Source organism: Cibotium barometz, chromosome 62 (assembly GCF_041138505.1).
Source record: "Cibotium barometz isolate CiBa-2024 chromosome 62, ASM4113850v1, whole genome shotgun sequence".
In the NCBI taxonomy this organism is placed as follows: Eukaryota; Viridiplantae; Streptophyta; class Polypodiopsida; order Cyatheales; family Cibotiaceae; genus Cibotium; species Cibotium barometz.
The window spans coordinates 28,451,765-28,477,159 of NC_141107.1; the positions used below are offsets into that span (position 1 = coordinate 28,451,765).

At 45.3% G+C, this 25,395-nt stretch overlaps 1 protein-coding gene across 5 annotated transcripts in view; it reads left to right on the forward strand.

Moving 5' to 3' along the window:
* LOC147604325 (mechanosensitive ion channel protein 5-like) overlaps positions 1-25,395 on the forward strand; it is a 95,259-nt gene that overhangs the window by 12,644 nt on the left and 57,220 nt on the right. For 4 of the 5 annotated variants that reach the window (XR_015265407.1, XM_086795239.1, XM_086795241.1 and 1 more), the window contains exons 2-5: positions 6,600-7,719; positions 21,040-21,213; positions 21,321-21,839; positions 21,949-22,089. Coding sequence is in view for 4 of the 5 variants with exons in the window: in XM_086795239.1 (XP_086651365.1) it covers positions 6,721-7,719; positions 21,040-21,213; positions 21,321-21,839; positions 21,949-22,089 (1,833 nt within the window). In the remaining variant the exon portion in view is untranslated. The remainder of the gene's footprint in view (positions 1-6,599; positions 7,720-21,039; positions 21,214-21,320; positions 21,840-21,948; positions 22,090-25,395) is intronic. The other variant, XM_086795240.1, reaches the window with a different exon arrangement.

Here is a 25,395-nt window from a genome sequence, read left to right on the forward strand (position 1 = left end):
ACCAAGCTTCCTCTGGACTAATATGTGATTTCTCGATCTTTGCGGTGCCAGGTCACATTCACCCAGTTGGATTTTGATGATCTTAGCTCCCTACTTTTGGAGGAGGAGTCCGTTCTCGTCTCACAGGGTAAGTTGAAGGTGTCAGTCAACATTTTTGACCAGGCACTTTCCTCAGTTCAGAAGAAAGGTTGGAGTCGTTGCTTCTCTTGCGGGAAGAGAGGACATCTATCCAAGGATTGTTTGTCCAAGAAGAAGGACAAGACCAAGGGCAAGGCTTCATCTCAGAGGAAAGGCAAAGACACAACACAGGATAGTGATATAGATTCTAGTACCACTTCTAGGGCTCCCAGGGCGCTTCCGGCTGAGGAGAACCCAGATGGTGTACTTCTCTAGTACACATGCAGTTTTCCCCCATGTGCTTCCAGCCAGAGGAGGCTTGTGGGCGGGAGAGGGGGCTGATTACAGCTCCACGTACTGGTGCATGGGGACCGTGATTCGGAGTTCCAAGCATTAGACATCTGGCAGGACATGGTTATCTTTTCTATAGCAGAGATTATGAACTGGATCTGTTCCAAGTTCATTGTTTGAGGCTTTTGGGACGTGATGTGTTTCGTCCATTGTTGGGGATTATGGGTACGGTGTGCCGAGCAGCTCATCATCTATTCTTGCAATTCACTGCACACTTGTGTAGGAATTCGTGACCAAGCAAAGTTCCTTGCTGTTCGTGGTGGCATTTTGTTTCAAGGAAACAAGTTGGTGGATGCTCTCTTCAAGGTGATTCCAGTATTCGCGGTGTTGAGGGTCCATGGTTGCATCTTCATCGTCTTATCTTCTTCCGACTCTTGCACACTATGAGCTGCAGACGGGGTGTTAGAATTTATGCATCTCAGTGTTTTGGGGTTGTACCATTTATTGGGTATTTTATATATTTTTCTCCTATTTATTTGTCTTGTGAGCTATCGGCCAGCCCTAGAGGCAGTCGGCTAGCTCACTCATGCACTATATAAGGAGTTTCCCAATTATTCACTATTCCATCCATTCCCTTGCACAAGTTCAACATTCTCTTGCTAGCCTATTGCCATTGTAAAGCTTCAAGCTAATATAAAAGGTGATCTTGTCCACAAGCTCTCTCTACTCTCTCTCTCGTCTTGTTTATGCTTCCGCCTGTGCATTTTCAATCACATTGATCTCGAGCATCAAATCCAAAAATTCTCTATTAAAGAGGGGATAACCTGAAAGTTAAGGTTGCTGAATACCAGCACCTTAACACTGAGCACACCACCACTGGCTCCGCTTAGTCTCAGGAAGACTAGGTCACACATTACTGAACAAGTTGCCACCTAGTTTCTTTACTTTTTTCACATAGACCATTAGTTTAGAACCTATGCCTAACCTATATAAGTGTGAGTGCCAACTCTTGCGCTTTGCTTGGTTGCATGACCAGATTCACCCCAAGAAGTCATCTTCTTCCTCCTCTACCCAAGCGGGAGCCCTTGTTTCCAATACCACCTCTATCCAAAAAGGGTAGCAATGGAAGGGGAACAACAACCCAGGTAATCAAGGCAAATCACAAGGCAACACCATTGATCCCAAAAACTCTGCCTCAACACCCACTCCCTACTGGCAGAATATTTCCAAAAAGAATAGATACTCCAATCATTGCCAGATGTTTGGACATGTTGATGAGTGTGTCGTTAAAGCTAGGGAAAAAAGAGGTAACAACCCCAACACCAACAACTCGAATCGCCAAAACAACCACTGTGGCAGCAGTGCCCCAAATTGGCGGTCGAGAGGGGGTAATACTCTAGCACCTACTTTGTAGGGTCCCCCACCACGGAACCAACAATGAGGCACTGGTACGAATTGGCCTAGATCTTCTCAATGGCGCACCATTGGTCAGGTTGCTCAAGGTCCCCCCCCCCCCCCCCCCCCAGTCAGTATCCTTCACCACCCCGGAAGGGATGTCTAATTGGTCATCACTTACACGACATCCTGGCCCCACGGCCAAAGTTGCTTAGGCCACATGTGAGTTAGACTCTGGCCACTCTTTCGAAAGGAAGAAGAAACAACGGGCTAGACGAGGCCGATAGCCAGCGTGTGGAAGCTTCTGCCCTTGTTCAGATCTGTCAGTTACCTGATGATCCACCTGTGCCCATCATCGAAGCCCACCCAAGTCTTCCCTGTGGGCATCCGATCACTTGGATAGTTGACAGTGGAGCTACACACCATATGGCACGCAATGCCGACATTTTGATCTCTAAACATCCTGCTAAGGTTGAAGTTCGTTGTGGCAACAACACATTGATGCCCATCAAATCTATTGGCACTGTCTTATTTGACACAAACACATGCCCAACAAGGCAACCTTGGACAATGTCTATCTTGTTCCTAACTTGGGCCTCAACTTACTTTCTGTATCCTAGTTGACCCAACTCGATCGTGGAGTTTACTTCAGCAAGCGAGTTGTCGAGGTGATTGATGAAACTACTGGTCTCGTTGTTGCCCGAGGTCAAGCACAGAAGGATGGCTTATATCGGATGTCTACTTTTTTATCTGAGCCATTTTCTGAGGGTTCTGACTTTCATCGGGTTCGTGCCTATGTGACCAAAGAACCTTCGGACATTGAACGACTATGGTACTATCGCTATGGTCACTTGCCCTATGACATGCTCTATAAGTTGTCTAGAGACCAGTTGGTTGAAGGCACATCCCGCCTCAAACTGACTGGGGATGTCTGCCAGCCATGTCAAATGGATAAGAAGCATCGTACACCGTTCCCACATTGTCAAATCCCCAAAGGATCACCTCGTAGAACACTCTTGGTACAAGGCTTGAAACTTGCAAAACAAACCAAGCAACGTGAAGGGGGTGCAGGCCTGACTCACCTCCCAACCTTGACAGCTGTGGGCAAGCCCACAAGTCTTGGCTGTCCCCACCGAGCCCCGAGTTGAGCTAACTAGTTGGACGTGCCGACCAATCTCTACCTCGTGACGTCCCATACTGCCACGAAGCTACCCTTGCAGGCTTGAAGACTGCTGTCCGCCTTGGCTGCATAAAGCAGGTGCACGTCTGCACTAGATCTAGGCTCCTGATCATAGAGCTCTCACAAAGACACGCGAGACTCTATGAACTATTGACTAACCTTGGCCACCCTTTTATAGGCTCTTGGCCGGTCATCGGGCATTCACGCTTGGGTGCCCGCTCGTTAGTCTAGTCCAGCTCGCCAATCAGCCTGCCTAACTCCAAGCTTCCCCAAGCCTTGAAGCTAGTCTTGTGCGTGTAGCACATGACATACTCCCCTTCCTCTAAGAGCTCACTCCTGAGCTCACTAAAAAGCCAGGGTAATCCCTCTAAAGGGTAGTCAATGTCTCCCATATAGCATCCTCCTCAACACGATCCTTCCACTTGATCTTGTATTCCGTGATAAGTGTATTATGCAATCGTCTTTCACGAAATCCAAGAATCTTTCCGGTTCGTGTGGAACAAATGTCATGTCCTCGACATCTATAATTTCTTGAGGAGTAACTAACTGGTCTGTTCCACCCAGTACTTCCTGAAGTCTACTGACATGAAATACAAGATGAACTTTCACATGAGAAGGCGAATCCAGTTCATATGTGATTGAACCAATCCGTCGTGTAATACGAAATGGTCCACAGTATCTAGGGGATAATTTCGGAGATCGACCTGTCCGTAAAGTCTCAGAATCTTTTGGAACGCGCAAAATACCATCGTTCCTTTAGAGAACTCTCTGGGTGAACGATGTCTATTAGAATAAAATCTGTCTCTGTCTTGAGCACTTCTGTCTCTCTCTGGGTGAACGATGTCTATTAGAATAAAATCTGTTCCTTTGCATTGCTTTATGTTTTTTGTGTTTGGGGCATTCATGTATGAATGAAAACCCAAAAGGGCATTCATGCATGTGAAAACCTCTTGCATTGTGGCATTGATCCAATACAACCCAAACTCAAAAGACTCTACAAAAGACGAAGAGCACATGATCTACGCCCGCAACAACCAAACCCCACATACTTCTTCATGTTCCTCTTCACGCACTTACCATCTTCCTCATCTTCTTTCATAGTCCCCTTTTGGCCTGAGAGGGGGGGTGTGAAAACCTGCCCAAAATGGCATTTAACCAGCCCAAAAAGGGTATTTATTAGACATATATTGTCTTGTGCTGCTGGCCAACAACCCTTATCTGGGCCAACCAGCATTCTTTCCACATATATAAAGATCGCTTCATAAATTCAGCACACCACAACAAAATAATCAACCACAACCAACTTCAGCAGCCGGCGCTACCTCTGTAGCAGCGGTCTGAATCATCAACACATCTTTTATCATCATCAGCAGCCATTGGCTGCACTCCCTGCACACAGCAGCAGCCCGTCTACATACTGCTACACCTTCATCATCGCATTCTGCAACAGCAGCATTTCTGACCACACCATTCTGCTTTCGGCTCTAACCCCTGCAACAGCAGCAGCCCGGCAGTTCATCGTCTATCTTCAGCACTGCCTTTGCTGTACCTGCTCTGCGCGGTGCTGCTTCATCATCTTCAGCAGTCTCCTGCAGCTTTCAGCCATCTGTTCGCTGCTCCTGCACGCACCCCGGCTGTCACCATTGACAGCCCTTGACCCCTGCGTTTCTGCCGCCCACTACAGCTACTACCTCGGAGAGCCACCGCAGTCATAGACGCGAGCCTTTGACTACTCCGACTATTTCGACTTCGTCTTTGCTGCTTCTTCGGTCTACTACTCAGAGTCACCTCACATCAGAGGGCCTCTTGTACTGGATTTAATTCACCATTATACATACACTCATTCATCCATTACATGCTGTGTTGATTTGCTCTGATCTCTCGCACATCTGGTCCTTTCGTCCTTTTTCCCTTACATCCCTTTCCTGCCCTATCGCTTGTGTCATCTAAATTTCAGCATTGCTATCTTATTTGTATTTCACTCCTTGTGCAAATCGGCACTGAACAAATGTCCATGCTTGTCCAGAATGCGCTGTCTATTTGCCACCAAATCGTCCAAGTCATATGACCGCATAACCTCAACATATATCACATATTCAGGCCACCCTTGCATATGACCAGACCAGCTATCTCTTCTCCAATTTAGTAAATTCATCATGCCCTAATCCATAGTTAAGTGCTTCCACCACATGTCATGTAAAATTGGTATCAGAGCTTAGGCTTTGATCCAAAGGCAGTGATATTTTTTTTTTCCCTTGTGGATTGTTTATTGTGTTTTGGGCAAGAACCCATAGAAGTTGTCCACTAGATCGATCGTTTGTATGCGCTCTAGTAAAATCATTGAGCCAACCACTATGAATACCCCAGAAGAGCAATCCACGATGGATGGAGAGCCCTGAATTTTACAAGTTCTTTCTGTGATTACCTCTACTCCACCAAGTGCTCTTGCCATGGATACCCTCACAAACATGTTGCATTCCCTTGTTCAACAATCTTTTCAAAGCCAAGCAATCTTGCAACATGTTTTACAATCTAGTGAAGATCTGGAGGATGCCATACATCGACATGCGATAGATGGAAACGTTGCAAGCTACCCTCACACAAGACGCTGGAGACTGTTTGCGAGAAAGAGAAGACCAGAAGTATGTTTTCACGCATGGGAAGCACATCAACAAGCTGTGGAGGAACATTGCCAACAAGAGTTTGCAGCCATGCATGATGAGATAAGTTCGTTGATGGATTTCATGGATAGTCATACAGATACACACCGTGTAAATGTTGTTCATACATGAGATACAAGCTGGCTGTACATGTTGTACATGCATGCATAAATACATACCACACAAGAATATAGGTCATAAGAATACAGCTTCTCACATAGAATGTAAACTTTGCGGTTTAATGTTCTGCGTTTTCCTTGCAGCCTATGGGTGCACCTTTTCATCCCTTTTTTTCCCCTCATTATTTGGTTACAGGGATGACAATGGTTTCTATTTTTCAAGGGCATAATGACCAACCAACAAACCTTGCCCATTATCATGGTCAGGGTGCGGTGACAGCAATATTGTGAAAATTCGAGGTCATGCATTACCAGGGCTGAATTCTGAGTTGAAAGTGATGTGATCAAAAATATAATTTGGTTTTCAAAATTATGGTAATTTTTTAACCAATGCATGGTGTAAGAGCTTGAGAAAAGCACACTAAAATCAGTTAACTTCAGAGCTGGAGCTCCCCTGAAGCCCCAAGCACCCCCCCCCCCCCCCCCCTCCCCCCCACACCCCCCGCAGCTTGCATGGGTCATACCACAGCAACAAAGAGTAATGTAATGGCCAAAGAGACAAGAAGACCCGCAGTTCCAGGGCAGAATGCCCATGAAATTTATCCAACTCTTGTAGACATAAGAGGCTCAGATATATTTTTCCAGAGGTCACAAACCAGTCCCAATCCGAGGGCTATCTGGAACCATTGATTGTAATGCTTAATAATTTGTTTTTGTTTCAATTCAAAACATGATTAAAGGTATGGAAAGTTTCAATTCAAAACATGATTAAAGGTATGGAAAGAGGCATTTTATATAACAGACTACATTATTGATGTACTTGCAACTTTGCTACAGTGCTAGAATGCTGGAATTTCAAAAGAAGCTCTTTGACCTGGTCAGATGGATCATGCTTAAGCTTGCAGCATCTTCTTTGGAGCAAAAGTTCCCACCTAATGCAGACCTTGTGATATAAGACATGTCGAATCACGACAGCAATGAAGACACAAATTCTTCAGAGAATGAGGTTCCCGAAGAGCACATGGAGACAAAAGAGGAGGCTTTTGGGAGTTTTAAAGGCTTTGATACAGGCTTCACAGAACAAAACCTTCTGTCAGTGGGCAGCATGGAGGCTTCACAAGACGATGCCCTAGAAAGCACCTTCTTTCAGATGACAAAAGAGGTTTCTGAAGTGACTGTTAACCAGACACCTTTTGAAAAGAGTGAGACTTCAAATGATGACAGTACAGAGGCTGATACACAAGATAATACCAAACCATCAATGGCAACAAGCATAACAGATATCAAGAAAAAGATACCTGGTCTTGTGGACCTCATTTTGCCCACTACACCTCGGACACCAGGCTTTGATATAAATCCAACTGATGTGCCTTCAAGTGATAGTGATAGTAGTGAAGCTTGTCCGCCAGTGATACCACCACTACTCAGAAGAATCTCTATCCCAGCTCATAGTCGGTTGAAAACACGACTTCAAGACCCACCACCTCTCACACCAGCTGTGCAAAGTCAACTTACACATTGCAATTCTTCGTTGGTACGCAGAAGAGCCTCTTTAATTCTTGCTAATGAGCAGCAGAACCCAAGGCCAGACAGTGGATCAGCCAGCAAGCCTTTATCTGAAGGCACTGAGACAAATGCAGTGAATTCAGTCTCAAACCTCTCAGGATCCTTCAACTTAAAATCCAACAACATGGTTTCTCCTGCTGTCCTTGACGAGGACCGTGATCCTCTGGATGATGACATCATTCCTGATAGTAAGAAGAGGAAAACGCAGGAGAACAAGTGGGCTACTTATTTGCAGTGGATCAGCCTACTCCTCCTTATAGCATTCTTAGCTTGTTCAATGAAAATAAAATTCATTAAAACAGCAGCATTTCTGGGTCTTGACTTGTGGCGCTGGGAGGCTCTCACACTTGTTGTTTTCTGTGGCCGCCTAATCTCTGGGTGGATTATGAAGGTAGCTTTGTTTGAAAACCCTCACTTGCAATGAAATATTGAATTCATTGAAATTCCATATTTTTTTATACCACTGATTCTCAAAAAATAACCTTTTGGTCTGCCGGGTGTGAAGAAATGGGGTAAGTCACACAGCACAAAGAAAACTAGTGTACAATATGGTACCTGCTCGCCTCCGGAGGTGTCATCAATGGGGGCATCTTACGCGACTTGCGATCATTGTCTTCAGATTGGTTAAACTCTCTTTGCTTGGTTTTTCCTTTAGTTGATCCCTTCGCAGCAAGATTTTAGGTCTTTCCTGCATGATCCTAGGGTTTGCAGGTGCTCTTACATTATGCAGAGACAGTTGCCTCCATGCCTGAATAATTGGTCTTGATGCAATTTGCAGAAGGTTTTGCAGGAATAATTAGGGTTTTCTGTTTCAAAATCTTCACAGCGACAGATGCTTTCTTTTTGTCTGCTCAAATCTGAAAGCTGATGCTACAGATGAAAGGATCATGATGGTTTGCAGCTCAAATGTAAAAGCCGATGCAGATAATGGATGCCCTGGGTTTCAAAAAGATTTTGCCTCTCCTGCTTCTTTGCCTGCATCAACATATGGAAAAGTTTTTACTATGTTTAAGTTCGCTGCCTGCCATTTGATTGGCATTATGGCTTCTGCCCAATCCAATCATCCTCCACCCCACCGGCCGGGAGAACAATCCTTTTCTCCGAAGACGAGCTTAGGACCTTGCAGGCAGATTTTGATGGCTCTTTATTCAGTCAGTGGATGGAGATTGCCGGTAGACCGGCCCAGTGCCGTGTCTGTCAACAACAGGGCCACATTGCCAGACACTGTCCCAGAGCCAGGGCTGCACCAGGAGTTTGCACAAATGCGGCCCCTAGGCGACACAGCCCATGACTCCTCCAGCTTGTTTGGGTTTATAGACAGGTTGACAGAGACATGCACCCACTCCGATCCACTTGATGATCACTTGAGATCCATTATAGTGGGATTGCCAATGTTGACGCATCACCTTAGCTGGGAGGTAGATGTTACATGCATTTCTTTGCTGCCCATGACCTCTCCCATAACAGGGAATGTGTTAAGACAGCTGCAGAACATGCAGGGAGTGCTCCACTCAGAGCTTGACATGGTCAGGAGGATTGCTTCTGATTTTTATTGCCGCTTGTTATCTACAGAGGCCTCGAAGGGATAGGGGATGAGCATAGACATGCGATTCAGGAATTACCACATGGGAAATGTCTAGGGGATCATGGCCTCTCCCCCACGTTTTTCATGAGTTTTTGGGATGACATTGGGGATGAGATCAGATCAGTGTGGCATTACAAGATATGTGGAACATGGGCTCTATGCTTTTCTCATGGAGGGTCTTATCCACCTCATCCCCCTAAGGGTGGTGATACGACGAACATTGCCCGGTGGAGGCCTATCACATTGCTTGGGACTCCATACAAAATTCTTGCCATGGGCGGCAGTGAGCATGAGATTGCAGCCAGTGTTACAGATAGTCATTCATGACACATAGAATGGATTCCTCCAATGAAGAAGCATCTTTAATAAGATCTTTTCCTTTTGGGAGGTGGTAGAGGGGGCCAAGGCAAGTAATTAGCTCTTGACTTGATTTTGAGAAAGTCTTTGACAGAGTGGATTGGGACTTCTTAGAGGGTACTCTCGCGCACACAGGATTTTTTCAAGATTGGATCAGATGTGTCTCTTGCCTTTATTGAGAGGCTCATAGCACTGTACTTGCTTGTGGAGGTCGAGGTGTAACGTACCCATCTTCACTAATAAAGAAATGTCCATGTAATTATGAATTTTTATCAATGATTTTATTATTTGAGTCATTTCTACTTAGAATCTTCAAATTCTGAGCCCAAATTTGGAATCTGCGCGTGATTTTACCCTAATATAGGATTTTACAGCATCCAAAACGGACACCGGATCAAGCCTATACGTTTCATTTTAGTTAAAAAACGGCGACCTTTAAACCTTAATAAATGCACGACCGCACGTCCGATTGACGAACGGTCTGAACCCCTGCGACCAGGAGAACCTCCCGGACAAAAAAACTTTTCGTCCCTCGGGGCGGTCCGGCACGCAAATCGAGGCGGGCGTCCCAAATTTGGGTACCCCGTCCCAAAATTTGGTCCGTACACACTTACTAGGGTGCCCGTACAATGATCGCCCAAGAACCAAAGGATGGCCGCCCACTGTATGGTCCACGCGTACCCTTACGTAGAAACCCATGTTGTCCCAGACTAGATAAGGTACATGTGTACCACTTCTTTCCCGGACAACCGACACCGTACCTTTTCCCTAGACCCATGCAGGCCACTGATCCATAGCCTTTGAAGGTACACCGTCCTTTCGTCCTTGCTTTGGGCAGCGCCCGTACCCTCACCCCTCTGCTATATAAACCCCCGGGGTGCTCCTCCGACGGCACGCATTTCTGTGTAGCGTATACCCTGTCCGTACCGCCGTCCGTCCCTGTGTAGCGTACTTGCTGCAAGTACAGCCGCCCTTGCAGCCACCCCTCTCACACCCCCTCATTTGGCTCTTTTCAGATAAGCCAATTTTCCTCCATCCCCCTCTTGCTAAGAGCTAGTGTCCTTAACTCTTCTCTCCCCCCCCCCCCCCGCGTGTAAATAGACTTACAGAGAGGCTTGCAGCAACCCCTCCCAGCCCTCTCCACGTTTTTGCCTTTGCCCTTAAGGACATCTCACAATCCCCCCCCCCTCCCCCCCCCCCTTTTTGCGTAGACTTTAGTAAGGGTTTTTTGGCTCAAGCGAGGGTTCGTGCGCCATATTCTTTTGCTCATACGGTGAGCAAACGAGCTCGGAATTCAGATCCGACTGAAGCGTTTCGGTCGCAGTAGCGAGCTCTACAAGGCGACGCCTAAGATGGCCTCATCGCGGAGACGACAAAATATTGCCTCAAGAGGAGCACGTAACAACGAGATGGGGGAAGATGCGCCCAACGCGGCTCCAGTCCTCCCTTTTCAAGCCCCTCAAGGAAACGGTGGCCAGGTTAGCTTGGTTAATTTTTAAAAAGAAGAGATTTTTCTTAAATTAGTGTTAACGAATGGTGTCTTTTCCTCTTAAAATGATGACATAAAAATTATATGAAGTTATGAATTATGTGATGTTGTATTCGATAAATTGCGTTGAAATTGTTATCTTCATGAATTATGAATATTTAGTAAATTGCATTGAAGATGTGATCTTTAGAATTCAAGATTTTTTTTGGCTTCAACGCTAACTGCGTTCCGTGCTTGTGTAGCTGGGCGGCGTCGTTAGCAAAGCCCGGGAATGGCCCAAGGTATCCCTCATACCTTTGGGAGAATAAGGATCGCCGATTGAGGCGAGAGATTATGAGGCTGCCTAGTTCTGAGGGCCCAGGCTAGTGCGGTAAATAAGCCCACCCTAGTGTGCAGACATCCCTCTGAGGGGCGGGAGGATCGAGCGATGGAGCCTGAGAGGGCGACGGGCCGGCTTGAGTCCTCGCCAGCGGCCGACGATGAGGTGTATGGTCCCGTAGGGTTTTGCCCAGCATGTAGAGGCTGGAAGGCCGAATTCTAGATCATCGGCAGAATAAGAATAAGAGAGCCAGTTTGGTTTGTATGGAATTGGTTCATGTATAAACTTTTTATATAATTACATCTTGTCTTTGGTATGATTGTATTGTGTAAGAAGGCTGTTTTAACGAACCTTGTGAAAAAGGGTCTTAATTAAGCCCCGGCTTCTCTATTGATTGTTACAGTGATCTATTTGATTGATTTACCATTTAAAGTTTGTTGTTTATTTATGTCAAACAGTGTGGTAGGATTAATTAGAAAATAAATTGATGCGTGAGTAGGGTGGAAAGTGGGAGGATGGAATGCCCTGACGGCACCATCCTACGGACGGGTGGACCCGATTAGTCGGGTAGCTTTTCAACAGATTAAGTGAAAGTCTACGCTAGATAGTTAGGTTCCTGGGCAACTCTATTCTAGAAGACTAGGCCAGCGGCTGTGCCTTGCATAAGATGAGAAAAAAAGTGTTGTCCCTAGAAATCAAGTCTAGTAGTTGCCCAGCTTATGATCGATTACCCTATGGGTGAGATTTGATGTTTGGAAAATCACGCTCCCCGTGCGGGATAGAGCTAGGTCATACCTATAAATCGTATCCTTGAATCTCTGCAGGGTCAAGGTGTCGATGAATAGGAAATTTTTTCCAAGATAGGACTTAGCGGACTATCTTAAGTGTTTCTCTCATCTTGGAAGGGAGGAACCTTACAATTGGTATCAGAGCAAGTTTGGCTTCTAGGAATTGCAGTTTAAGGACTGTTTTGTAATAAATGTTTTACCTAATATAATGCTAATTAGTAAAGATATCCTACTAAAACAAATAAGTTGAATTGATGTTAAATGATTGTAGGAAGAGGAAGATGCCTACTCCAAGTTTCTAGTTTTCCAATGCATCTTCGAGACTGCTAGTCACTCCTCGAATTTCGAGTTCCGCGACACCATGGTACAGATATTAGAGAAGATATCCCTCCCTCATTTCTCTCGTATTCAAAGAGGATGGGGTAGAGATTTCTGGGGTCGTGGGCCGAGATACTTCTTCATCCGAGCAGATCAGATTGGGAACCTCACCACCGACCTTAAGCGGATTCGTTGGATTGAGAAGCTGAAGATGATCCGCTTATTTTGGTTTGTCGGCACCCCCAGGGCCGACACCTCGGTGACTATAGATGGGGTTCGCATACCTCAGGACCGTTGGGTGTATGACAAAGTGATGCAGGTCTTACCTGCTGATAGAGTAGCGGTGTTGGGATCTACCCCAATCCAGAGTTTACCACCCTTACCATCAGTTTTTAGAGTCTTAGAAACTACAGCGGAACCCCCATATTTCACCTATGTGGACCGCTCTACCCTTATGTCATAGTCAAGCCTAGGAATTCCCCTTGATGTCAAATGAGACTAATTATATTAGTCTCAGATCTTTGTAATAAAACTTGTCCTTGTAAATATTTGGAAATAAAATAATTTCAATGTTTTACTCTCCAAAAATTAAGCGTTGTGCAAATATGAATCTTGTAATCTTAAAATTATTTTTACAATGATGACCAGGACGACCACCCTCGACTTCCCAATGCGCTTTACACCGATACCCAGGAGAAGAAGCTCCTACTCAAGCAAATGCAACCTCCCTCCTTTAAAGGAGAAGGTTCAAAGGTTGAGAAGGATGCTGAAGTCTGGATTGAGGCGATGGACGATTATTTCTCTGCTGCTGCCGGTACTGGAGTAGCAAATCAGTCTATGCTCGCACGGTTTCGCCTCATTGGAGATGCTAAACTCTGGTGGAAACAGTGGTGCCGTGACAAGGAAGTCACCGAGCATTCTCAAACGTGGGAAGACATCAAGCAGGCAGTGAAGGAAAGATATCTTCCTCCATCCCATGAATCCATAAAGATGAATGAGTTTTTTAGTCTTAGACATTGCAGCTTAACTCTTGAGGACTACTATTCCAAATTCATTACCCTTCGGAAGTATGCCCCAGCTATGACTACTTCCCAGCAAGTGGCTCGTTTCTGCCAAGGGCTAAATGAACCCCTAGATTCCCGCCTTGAAGCAATGAGGCCAAGCACATTATAGGATGCTCTCATACGAGCAAAGCCCCTTGTGAAAGAAATGAAGGCTAACAAACCGAAGAATCAAAAGAGATCTTACCCTGAGGCAAACCTTAAAGATCAACCCTACAAGAAACCTCAACAGAATTTCCCCTACTACAACAGAGGGCGACAAGGCAACTCTTTTGCCCCCCGCTCGTATGCTGCTTCTTCCAGAGAAGGCCCTCTGTGTTTTGAGTGCAATGAGCCAGGACATTTTAGAGCCAACTGTCCCAAGATGGCAACATCATTTCCCCAAGGTAACAGAGGAAATCAAGGCCGTGGAACCCCTACCCACCAAGGTGTAAGAGGCAGTGGCCGTGGCAGAGGCCGCGGAGGAACAGTTGCTAGAACTGTCCGTGTTATAAGTGAAGAACCGACCTTGGAAACGGCTGAAGAAGAGCGCGCCACCGTCCATGCGGCAGTAGAACACCAAGGCCCGAATAAACAATTTGGTGTAATCCAAACCCCCGCCACTCATCACGGTCAGCCATTTCAGCTTTTGATTGATTGTGGCAGTACCCATTCATTCCTTTCTCCTAGGTGCTTGCAAAAATTAAACTTGAGTTAAAAAACAGCTAGAAAAATGATTGTAGAGTTAGCCAGTGGGAAAGAAGTAGTATCTCGCCACTCTATAGGAAACCTTGATTTTGAGCTGGGTAATGAGCAAACTCATGGTCACTTTAGAGTCTTGCCACTAGGAATTTATGATGAAATCCTTGGGATGGATTGGTTAACTGTGAACAAAGCTAGCATTCATTGTAACCAGGGGAGTATCACTTTTGAAAATGAGCATGGCCAAGTAATATGTGTTCAGGGGATCATAGGAAAACCTAAGTCTAGGGTAGTTAAGGCAAAACATCTTCTCAAGGGAACACGTAAGGGTCAGCAAGTTTTCTTAGTCAAACTCAATAAAGTCATTGAACCTAGTATGGAGACAGAACCCTCTTGGCTCCAAGAATTCTCTGACATCTTCCCTGACGAGCTTACAGGGTTACCGCCTCCTCGAGAAGTCGACCATGAAATCGAGGTGATCCCTGGAGCTCAACCCGTCTCAAAAACTCCCTATAAAATGTCCCTTCCTGAAGCCATTGAACTTAAGGAGCAACTTTCCCAACTCATTGAACAAGGATTTGTACGCCCTAGTAGCTCTCCTTGGGAAGCACCTGTTCTTTTCCAAAAAAAGAAGGACGGGACTCTCCGCCTCTGCATAGATTATCGAGGGCTCAATCAAGTCACTGTCAAGAATAAGTATTCTATCCCTCGCATCGATGAACTTCTTGACAGGCTTCATGGGGCCAAAGTCTTCTCAAAAATAGATTTGAGGTCTGGTTACTATCAGATCAAAGTCAAGGAAGCAGATATACCCAAAACAGCCTTCAATACCCGTTATGGCCACTATGAGTTTACTGTAATGTCATTCGGGTTAACCAATGCTCCTGCAACCTTCAACCGCCTAATGCAAGATATATTCCGTCCTTACTTGGATGAATTTGTGCTTGTTTTCTTTGATGACATCTTAATCTACTCCAAATCAATGGAAGAGCATGAGGAGCATGTGCGTAGAGTTCTGCAATTGCTACGCAGACACAAACTCTATGCCAAGAAGAGCAAATGTACCTTCTTTACTCATCAAATTGAGTATCTTGGATTCATCGTCTCCAAAGATGGCATCTCAGTAGACCCTGCCAAGGTCAAGGATATTCTAGAATGGCCACCCCCTAAATCAGTTCGTGAAGTTCGTGGATTTTTGGGAATCACGGGTTGGTATAGGATTTTTATCAAAGATTATGCCTTGGTAGCTGCACCTTTGACGGACCTTCTTAAGAAGGATTGCAAAATAGTGTGGTTGCCAATCCATCAAAACAGCTTTGATCAGCTGAAAGTCATTATTACTTCTGTTCCAGTCTTAAAGCTTCCTGATTTCTCCAAGAAATTTGAAGTGGTTACCGATGCTAGTAGTCTAGCACTTGGTGGTGTCTTAGGCCAAGAAGGAAGACCAGTCGCTTATACTTCCCGCAAGCTGAAGCAATATGAAGCAAACTATGCCACCCATGATTTGGAGCTCTTAGCAGTTGTTCATTGCCTCAAATTATGGAGACATTATCTCTTGGAAGGCAAATTCCAGCTTGTAACTGACCACAAAAGTCTAAAGTGGATCTTCACCCAGTCTAACCTCAACATGCGGCAAAGGAGATGGATTGAAATTCTACAAGAATATGATTTCGACATCAAATTCCGCCCTGGGAAAGATAATGTGGTAGCAGATGCACTTAGCCGCAAATCTTTCTTGAATGCAGTTTCAATGCCAAATAATCCCATACTGGTCAAGGTGGAAGAAGTCTCATCTGATGATCGAGATTATCAGAGGATAAAAAAATTAGTAGAAGAAGGGAGACATTCAGAGAAAGAGAAGAATCTAATCAAGGGATACTCCACTCATGAAGGAAGCCTCTACTTCAATCATAGGCTATGTATCCCTAAGGATCCTGCTTTAAAGAAACTAATCCTCCATGAAGCTCATGATAGCCCTGCTGCAAGACACCCAGGTTATGCAAAAACATTAAATGCTGTAAGAAGGAGCTTTCATTGGGCAGGCTTGAAAAATGATGTGCTTCGGTACTTGAAGCAATGTCTCTCATGCCAAAGGATCAAAGCTGAAAGGGTCAAGATGCCTGGAAAACTTCAACCATTAGATATTCCCCAAATGAAGTGGGAGTGCAGTAGTATGGATTTTGTCACAAGTCTCCCCACTGTTCAAGGAGGATATGACTCCATTCTACTAGTAGTGGACTTACTTACCAAAGTAGCTCACCTTATACCAGCAAAGAAGACCTTCAAAGCTTCTGATGTTGCTCGAATATTCATCAAGGAAGTCCTCAAACTTCATGGTCTCCCAAAAAGGATAGTAAGTGATTGGGATTCTGACTTCACTTCAAAATTCTGGCAGTCTTTATTTCAAGCCCTGGGAACTCAACTTTGCTTTAGCACAGCTTACCATCCAGAGACCGATGGCCAGACTGAGAGAGTCAATCAAGTAATTGAGACATTCTCAGAGCATATTGTGGACGGGAACCGAGAAGGTGGATTCAATACCTTCCTCTTGTAGAATTTGCCTACAATACATCTTATCATCAAAGCATAGGAATGTCACCATTCAAGGCACTCTATGGACAAGAATGCCTGTCTCCTCTAAATTTCTCTGATCCAACCATAAGAGTTGAGGCATCCAGAAAAATGCTCGAAGAAATGGAGGAACAAACCAAGGCAATCCAAAAAGATATTAAAGCTGCCCAAGATCGACAAAAGCTTTATGCTGACAACAAGAGGTCTGAAAGGATCTTCAAGGAGGGAGACAGAGTTCTTCTACGAGTCCGACCCAAACGAAGTTCTCTATCACTCGGGAAATATAAGAAGCTCAGCCCTAGGTATTGTGGTCCTTATACAGTTATCAAGTGTCTAGGTAAAAGTGCCTATAAACTCCAACTCCCAGCCCATATCAAAGTCCATAATGTATTTCATGTAAGTTTGTTAAAACCATATGTCCCCAGTCTCGATCATATTCTTGATGATGAACAAGTTGTAATCCCTACTCAAGGAGTCCTTGAATTACAGCCCAGTAGCATCATAGATTCTAGGGAAAGGCAACTCCGAAATAGAACTCTTGTAGAACATCTAGTGCAGTGGAAAGATTATCCTGAAGAGGATGCAACTTGGGAAGATGAAGCTACACTCTTAAAGGATTATCCCCAATTCATGACGAGATGAGGACATCTCGATTTCTTTAAGGGGGGAAGGATGTAACGTACCCATCTTCACTAATAAAGAAATGTCCATGTAATTATGAATTTTTATCAATGATTTTATTATTTGAGTCATTTCTACTTAGAATCTTCAAATTCTGAGCCCAAATTTGGAATCTGCGCGTGATTTTACCCTAATATAGGATTTTACAGCATCCAAAACGGACACCGGATCAAGCCTATACGCTAATTTCAATCATTTTAGTTAAAAAACGGCGACCTTTAAACCTTAATAAATGCACGACCGCACGTCCGATTGACGAACGGTCTGAACCCCTGCGACCAGGAGAACCTCCCGGACAAAAATTTTTTCGTCCCCCGGGACGGTCCGGCACGCAAATCGAGACGGACGTCCCAAATTTGGGTATTCCGTCCCAAAATTTGGTCCGTACACACTTACTAGGGTGCTCGTACAATGACCGCCCAAGAACCAAAAGATGGCCGCCCATTGTATGGTCCACGCGTACCCTTACGTAGACACCCATGCTGCCCCAAACCAGATAAGGTACATGCGTACCACTCCTTTCCCGGACAACCGACACCGTACCTTTCCCCTAGACCCATGCAGGCCACTGATCCATAGCCTTTGAAGGTACACCGTCCTTTCGTCCTTGCTTTGCGCAACGCCCGTATCCTCACCCCTCTGCTATATAAACCCCCGGGGTGCTCCTCAAACGGCACGCATTTTTGTGTAGCGTATACCCTGTCCGTACCGCCGTCCGTCCCTGTGTAGCGTACTTGCTGCAAGTACAGCCGCCCTTGCAGCCACCCCTCTCACACCCCCTCATTTGGCTCTTTTCAGATAAGCCAATTTTCCTCCATCCCCCTCTTGCTAAGAGCCAGTGTCCTTAACTCTTTCCCCCCCCCCCCGTGTGAATAGACTTACAGAGAGGCTTGCAGCAACCCCTCCCAGCTCTCTCCACGTTTTTGCCTTTGCCCTTAAGGACATCTCACAATCCCCCCCCCCCCCCCCCCCCCCATTTGCGTAGACTTTAGTAAGGGTTTTTTGGCTCAAGCGAGGGTTCGTGCGCCATATTCTTTTGCTCATACGGTGAGCAAACGAGCTCGGAATTCAGATCCGACTGAAGCGTTTCGATCGCAGTAGCGAGCTCTACAAGGCGACGCCTAAGATGGCCTCATCGCGGAGACGACAAAATATTGCCTCAAGAGGAGCACGTAACAACGAGATGGGGGAAGATGCGCCCAACGCGGCTCCAGTCCTCCCTTTTCAAGCCCCTCAAGGAAACGGTGGTCAAGTTAGCTTGGTTAATTTTTAAAAAGAAGAGATTTTCCTTAAATTAGTGTTAACGAATGGTGTCTTTTCCTCTTAAAATGACGACATAAAAAGTATATGAAGTTATGAATTATGTGATGTTGTATTCGATAAATTGCGTTGAAATTGTTATCTTCATGAATTATGAATATTTAGTAAATTGCATTGAAGATGTTATCTTTAGAATTCAAGATTTTTTTTGGCTTGAACGCTAACTCCGTTCCGTGCTTGTGTAGCCGGGCGGCGTCGTTAGCAAAGCCCGGGAATGGCCCAAGGTATCCCTCATACCTTTGGGAGAATAAGGATCGCCGATTGAGGCGAGAGATTATGAGGCTGCCTAGTTCTGAGGGCCCAGGCTAGTGCGGTAAATAAGCCCACCCTAGTGTGCAGACATCCCTCTGAGGGGCGGGAGGATCGAGCGATGGAGCCTGAGAGGGCGACAGGCCGGCTTGAGTCCTCGCCAGCGGCCGACGATGAGGTGTATGGTCCCGTAGGGTTTTGCCCAGCATGTAGAGGCTGGAAGGCCGAATTCTAGATCATCGGCAGAATAAGAATAAGAGAGCCAGTTTGGCTTGTATGGAATTGGTTCATGTATAAACTTTTTATATAATTACATCTTGTCTTTGGTATGATTTGTAAGAAGGCTGTTTTAACGAACCTTGTGAAAAAGGGCCTTAATTAAGGAATATGTTTATTTATGTCAAACAGTGTGGTAGGATTAATTAGAAAATAAATTGATGCGTGAGTAGGGTGGAAAGTGGGAGGATGGAATGCCCTGACGGCACCATCCTACGGACGGGTGGACCCGATTAGTCGGGTAGCTTTCCAACAGGTTAAGTGAAAGTCTACGCTAGATAGTTAGGTTCCTGGGCAACTCTATTCTAGAAGACTAGGCCAGCGGCTGTGCCTTGCATAAGATGAGAAAAAAAGTGTTGTCCCTAGAAATCAAGTCTAGTAGTTGCCCAGCTTATGATCGATTACCCTATGGGTGAGATTTGATGTTTAGAAAATCACGCTCCCCCTGCGGGATAGAGCTAGGTCATACCTATAAATCGTATCCTTGAATCTCTGCAGGGTCAAGGTGTCGATGAATAGGAAATTTTTCCCAAGATAGGACGTAGCGGACTATCTTAAGTGTTTCTCTCATCTTGGAAGGGAGGAACCTTACACGAGGTAAGCGCTTCGAGATTTCTCACTCCATACGGCAAGGTTGCCCCTTACCTCCCCTGTTGTATCTCATCGTTGCAAAAACTTTGAGCATTTTTCTTCGCTCCAGTGCTGGAGTATCTGGATTGAGATTGCCACTATGCACAAAGGAGGAGCTTTTTGGACTTTGAGTTGGCTGGTGATACAATGATGTTTCTTGAGGCATCTTGCTCATGTCTTTGCTCATTTCACAGTTCCTTGGAAGAGTTTTGTCTAGTAGTAGGAGCCTTTATAAATTGGCATAAGTTTGTTGGATTTTGGGTCAGTGACTTTGAGAGGATTGATTGGTGCACATATGTTGGCTTCACATGGATTGTGAGAGGACAGACACTACCAGATATCTTGGATGCCAGGTTGGGATAGACACTACACGTGCCCAGCAGTTTGCCCCTGTGCTCATGAGAATCAAGAAAAAACTCCTTCATTGGAGCTCCATTTTACGTCATGGGCCCCCAAGACCAGAAGTAGTGGAGGGCATACCTATGGAAGGTCAGGGCGCCCTAGGCATCTCGCTCTCCAAATTTGCCATGCAGATAGGCTCCTGATGATCTTCCATATAGTCTCTACAGAGGGGGTGGCGGGGAAAAATACGCGCACCAAATCCAAGGGAATAGAATGCATTTCTGAAGGCCTGGATGATATGTCATGCTCGTAGAATATCTGGGGACTGAACCCGTAAGCCATGTAACTGTTCCCTGAGTGATGACACATGGGGCTAGAGGCACTATCAGTGCTATCCTCTGCCAAGCCCTCTGCATGTCTATGCATCCTTAAATCCAGTGTTGAATTGACCTTTTAGTACTTTGTCCTAGCTCAAGTACTCTCTCCTCCTTGTGTATCTCCATGCAGCTGGATTTGTAGTAGATAATAAGGGAGTGTTCATGCATCTGTGGTCATCTTATTCAAGGATTGGATGGAGGTGAACCGAAAGACTTTGTAAAGTAGGTACTGGTAACATCCGTGTATCTCATAGTATGCTGGGCATCTGAGCATAACTATTCTAGTCTGTCCACCTCCTGAAAACTCAAAGCTCTTGGTGATCCCTTGTTGGCTTCACCGCTGGGCTGGTCACTTTGAAGTTTGTGCAATGAGATAATGCTGCCCCATAGATAAATTATCAGGCATATATGGTTGTCCACATGCATGTGCTGTAGTGATGAAGGCGTTTGACTCTGCTGGGTGAGGACCCGGGCTCAAACCCTGCTAGCTATACCTGCTGGACAGACTATCATTAAATAATACATGTATAATCTGTTTGAAAAAAGCTATGGTTCAATGGTTCTGCCTTATGTTAGCCTTATATGTTCAGGATTGTGCTTTACATGTTTTGATTTCCTCTTTTTCATCCCATAATCATAAACTGAATCTTTTTTGTCGTTGGTGAAGCTGCTAGAAATGTTGATCGAGAAACACTATATATTAAAGAAGCGAGTGCTTTACTTTGTGTACGGGTTAAGGCGCTCTGTGAAGAACTGTGTGTGGCTAGCATTGGTTCTTGGTGTTTGGGAGAGCATCTTCCAAGGCCTTGAAGACAATTTAGCTGTCAATGTTTTGACAAAGGTTTTCTAAAAAGCCGTTGGTCCAAATCTCTAATGATCTGGCTAGATTTCAACATTTTCAAAATCTTCTTCCATCCCCACCATTGATTTGTCTCTCATTTTTGGCAGATCCTATGGTGCTTGTTTACTGCCTCGCTTTCATGGATGCTCAAAGTTCTTGCTGTAAAAGTTGCAGCCAACAGTTTCCATCGGACTGCATACTTTGACAGGATACAAGAATGCATATTCAATCAATTTCTTCTTGAAGTACTTTCCGGACCCCCAACAATGGCAGGCATTGTGGATACTGGCTCCAATCAAGACGGATACAAAAAGCAATCGATGCACACGGAGAGAAAAAAGCACAAAAATAAGTCGTCTCGTGATCTTGACTCACATAAATCTGGCGGGGCCCAAGTACAAAAATTACAAGCCCCATACATGCAAAGATCACGGAGACTTTCCAGGCAGATCTCCATAGAAACTCCAGGGTATACGGCTGTTGAAGTGGGAGAGCTTCCTGCACAATTTTCTTCCGATGCACACACACCAAGCAGGCGAAGGGTTAGTTTAACAAATCAAGGTCCCCTTATTGCAAGAAGTCCAATTCCTATTGAGCAAGACAAGCTCCAAGAGTTGACCTCAGATGTTAGTTTGATTGCCTCTCCTTACAAAATCTCTTATTGACACTTTAGCAAAGATGAACACTCTTTCAAAAATATATGATTTTTCTAACGTGTCAATGCGGATATTGTAGACGGTTTCGGTTTGGACACTCAGAAGATTGATGAAGCTTATAAGGAAGACAAATATTTCAACATACTCCTCCATTATAACACAAGAAACGGAAGAGGGGGAAATTGGTAGTGAAGTCCAGGCAAAAGCTGCAGCTAAACAGGTGAACCTTACATTAAAAGACCACAAGTTTTTGTTTCATTGTCTTTTAAGTTCTCTGAGAGATAAAAGGAAAAGCTGAAGCAGCAAGGGAATGAAATGGTGGACAGCATTCAGGCCCTTAAAGCCAGTAAGGTCCAAGATAAAAGATGCACAGGAGGGCACACTGCTGGCTGAATTGGAGCAGCTTTGTTTTGGGGGAAGGTGTGGGCATGCAGTTATCGGTCAGGAAATGCAAAACATTCAGGAGGTCAGAGGTAAGTGAGACCTCTAAATGGGTGGAGGTTGAACCAAAATGAGATTATGGCAGCCACTTCGGATGAGAGACACAACGCACAGCACCAAGCGTACAAGTGATGCAATCCCAATCAGGGATTCTCCCAAAGAAGATGACTTTCAGTCATGTGAGAGAATGGGAATTGAGGAGTCCGTTTTTATTGATGCGGGGACATGACATGAGAGTCTCTCCCCTTAAATTCATAGACAGCTAGACATGTTTGGAGTTCCTTAGGAAGAGGATGATTCTGCAGTACCACAAATCTATATTGGGGATGATCTCACTCCATATCAGTAAAAGCAGCAAAGAACTTGCATGATTAAGGTCAGAGAAGCCTGAGAGCAAGGCAACTTGGTAGCGTATAATGATGGACAGGTGACCATCAGCCCACAAAGGTCTATGAGACCACAGCTGCATGGCACATAGCCACTTGGAATTGCAATGGCACTGTGGCCAGATCTCGGTGGCTTTGCAAAGACTTACTGGGAGGGACACCATTTTTTACATAGGGACACATCATAGTTGAGAGAAGGGGTTACTGAAGGTGTCTGGTTACATTTGGGAGTTGGCTAACATGGGGGTGACCAGGCATGCCAAAAAACATGTTTCATACCTTTGAGTGCCTGTACAAAAATTTGAAACATTTCAAACGTTCTTTTCAACATTTTTTTGAACTTTGGCAACGTTGAGAACACATCTGGAATATAAATCATGATTCATGAAATTTCTTCTGTCACTTATCTTAGGCCTGCTGCCAAGGTCCAGATGGCAGCTCTCAAACCTTGTTGCTTTCACATGTTTTAAAGGGCCAGATTCATGTGGGCTTAACTTGCCAACCGATTGATTGATAGACATTGCAATTTGCTACTTCCCATTCTTTGGCAGCCGTATTCAAATTTAAGGGAAATGCAAAACGGATCCACGTACCAGCACTACGCTTCACACACAAGCCCATCACACAAATCCATAAATCCTCTTTCCTTGCAAAAAAAATTTGTAGAGCGCCCCACTATTTGACAGAACCAGAGCTACAGTGAGCATTCTGCACAGTAGCTGCCATCCAACTAAACTCACAGCATTTGAGATTTGGTAGATCTGAGTCTGACAAAACATGCAAGGTATGCTCTATGGGGGTGCAGATATTGAGCCTCGTCCTCTTTAGAATACCCAGCTTATAGTTATGCTCGGGGGTTGTTACAGGATGGTGTGTCACCCTATGCTCTCCTTTTTGCAAACATAGTGGAGTTATCGCAAAGAGGAGTCATTATCCTTTTGGGTGACATTAATGCCCGGTTAGTAGGCAGCTGACAGCTGATAGGTCAAGATTTATGACTTCCACACAAACCCAGTCATCATGATACCCTTCGCACATGAAGAAAATATTGCCGCCATGTCAAGCATGGAGTTGATGTGGCAGGCAACTTTTTCACTGTGGCGTGCAGTTTTTGGACGGGCCACTGGAGACCTAGTAGCCTTTTGTTGAGAGAGAGAGAGAGAGGGAGAGAGAGAGAGATGTGACAGCAAACACAAGAAAGAAAATTATATTTACGTCTTACAAAAGGCCCGATGGGCCTATGAGACAAAAGATGATTACAAGTATCCTTGGAATATCATTGTCATGGAAAACTGAAACTGAAACTGGAAACCTAGTAAGTGAAGCTGAGTCCTAGGTAAATGCACAGAACAAACGGGGGAGCATGCTATAAATTATAAAGGAATGATCATAATGCACCCTATCCCAAATCTGTGGAGGGGAGGGGTCCATGGAGGAGAGCCATCATGGGGCAGGAGAGGATGGCTGCAAGATCTGAAATAGTGAAGAGAGGATGAGAAGAAGAGGCCTCCATCGTGTGTTGGTGACGTGTAAGGATGACATTGATCCGGGCCTGGTGGACTGGTGGTGGTCATGGTCCAGGGGGCCCAGGTCGTCTCGTAGCTCGGAGCACTGTGGCTCGCGATAAGAGTGACCCCTATGCTCCTGGATACTGTCCTAGTCTGATGAAGTGCTGGATCTACTGGTGGAGTAGGCACAGCATGCTAGGGCTGGAAGAAGCTGGTGATCCTGAGTTGGGCTGAACTAGCTCGTGAGGTTTGTGCTCTGAGGGGGCTCTCTCTGTGTTGTCGTAGCTTGAGCAAGAACAAGCCCAAGCATCTCTGGTCTGGATAATCCATGATACGCCTAATAGGACCGAACTCCGCTCTGAAAAGGCAATGGTACCTCCCTCTGATCTCATAGTAGACTGAGCATTGGCATACATAATGCTTCTCGGACTCCATCTCTCTTCTGCATAATCTGCAAATCCTGTCCTCCTTGGGTATCCTCGCTGCTCTTGCCAGCCTCGATCTCTAGGGTATGGGATGAAACTCGGAGCTGGCCAATGGCAATCCTCATGGGCCATGGCATGAGACATAAAGATATCCATGTAGCTTGGTCTTTGTATGAGCCCATCCGTAGTAAGACTAAGGAAATGATCCTGATAATACTGCATCTTGACAGGCAAGGGTGGCACCGGGGTAATCCAAGTGTCCCTAATGTGTGCTTGAAGCAAATCATATCAGAGCACCCGGTTACGGTCAACATGGGAAAGCCTGAGGTATGGTGAGTCTGGGTCATACTGGTAAGGAGGGAGCCGGTCAATCTGAAGCTTATGTGCTGTAAACCATGTGATAGCAGAGCCATATCAAAATGAGTGTGTGCCTTTCGCAGCAATAGCCTGTTAAGACTCTAGGGCTAGGCGAGGGAGTCATGTGGGTCTCTCTCTCTCTCTCTATATATATATAGGTAACTGTCTGGAAGAGTGCCTCTATAGCCATGGGGTTTGCGGCAAACTCTGCTCGAATGATATGATGTGGGAGATATGGTTTGCTGCGAATCATCTGTGATAGCATGAGGATCAGAGGCTGCTCAATTCGTTGCCAGTTTGTCGACGATAATCCCGGTGTCCAAAAGGGGGCTGCATACATCATCGTTGGACTGACCAAGGTGTCAAAGGGCCAACTCTTCATCCGAGGTTCCTGGAAGTGAGACTGATG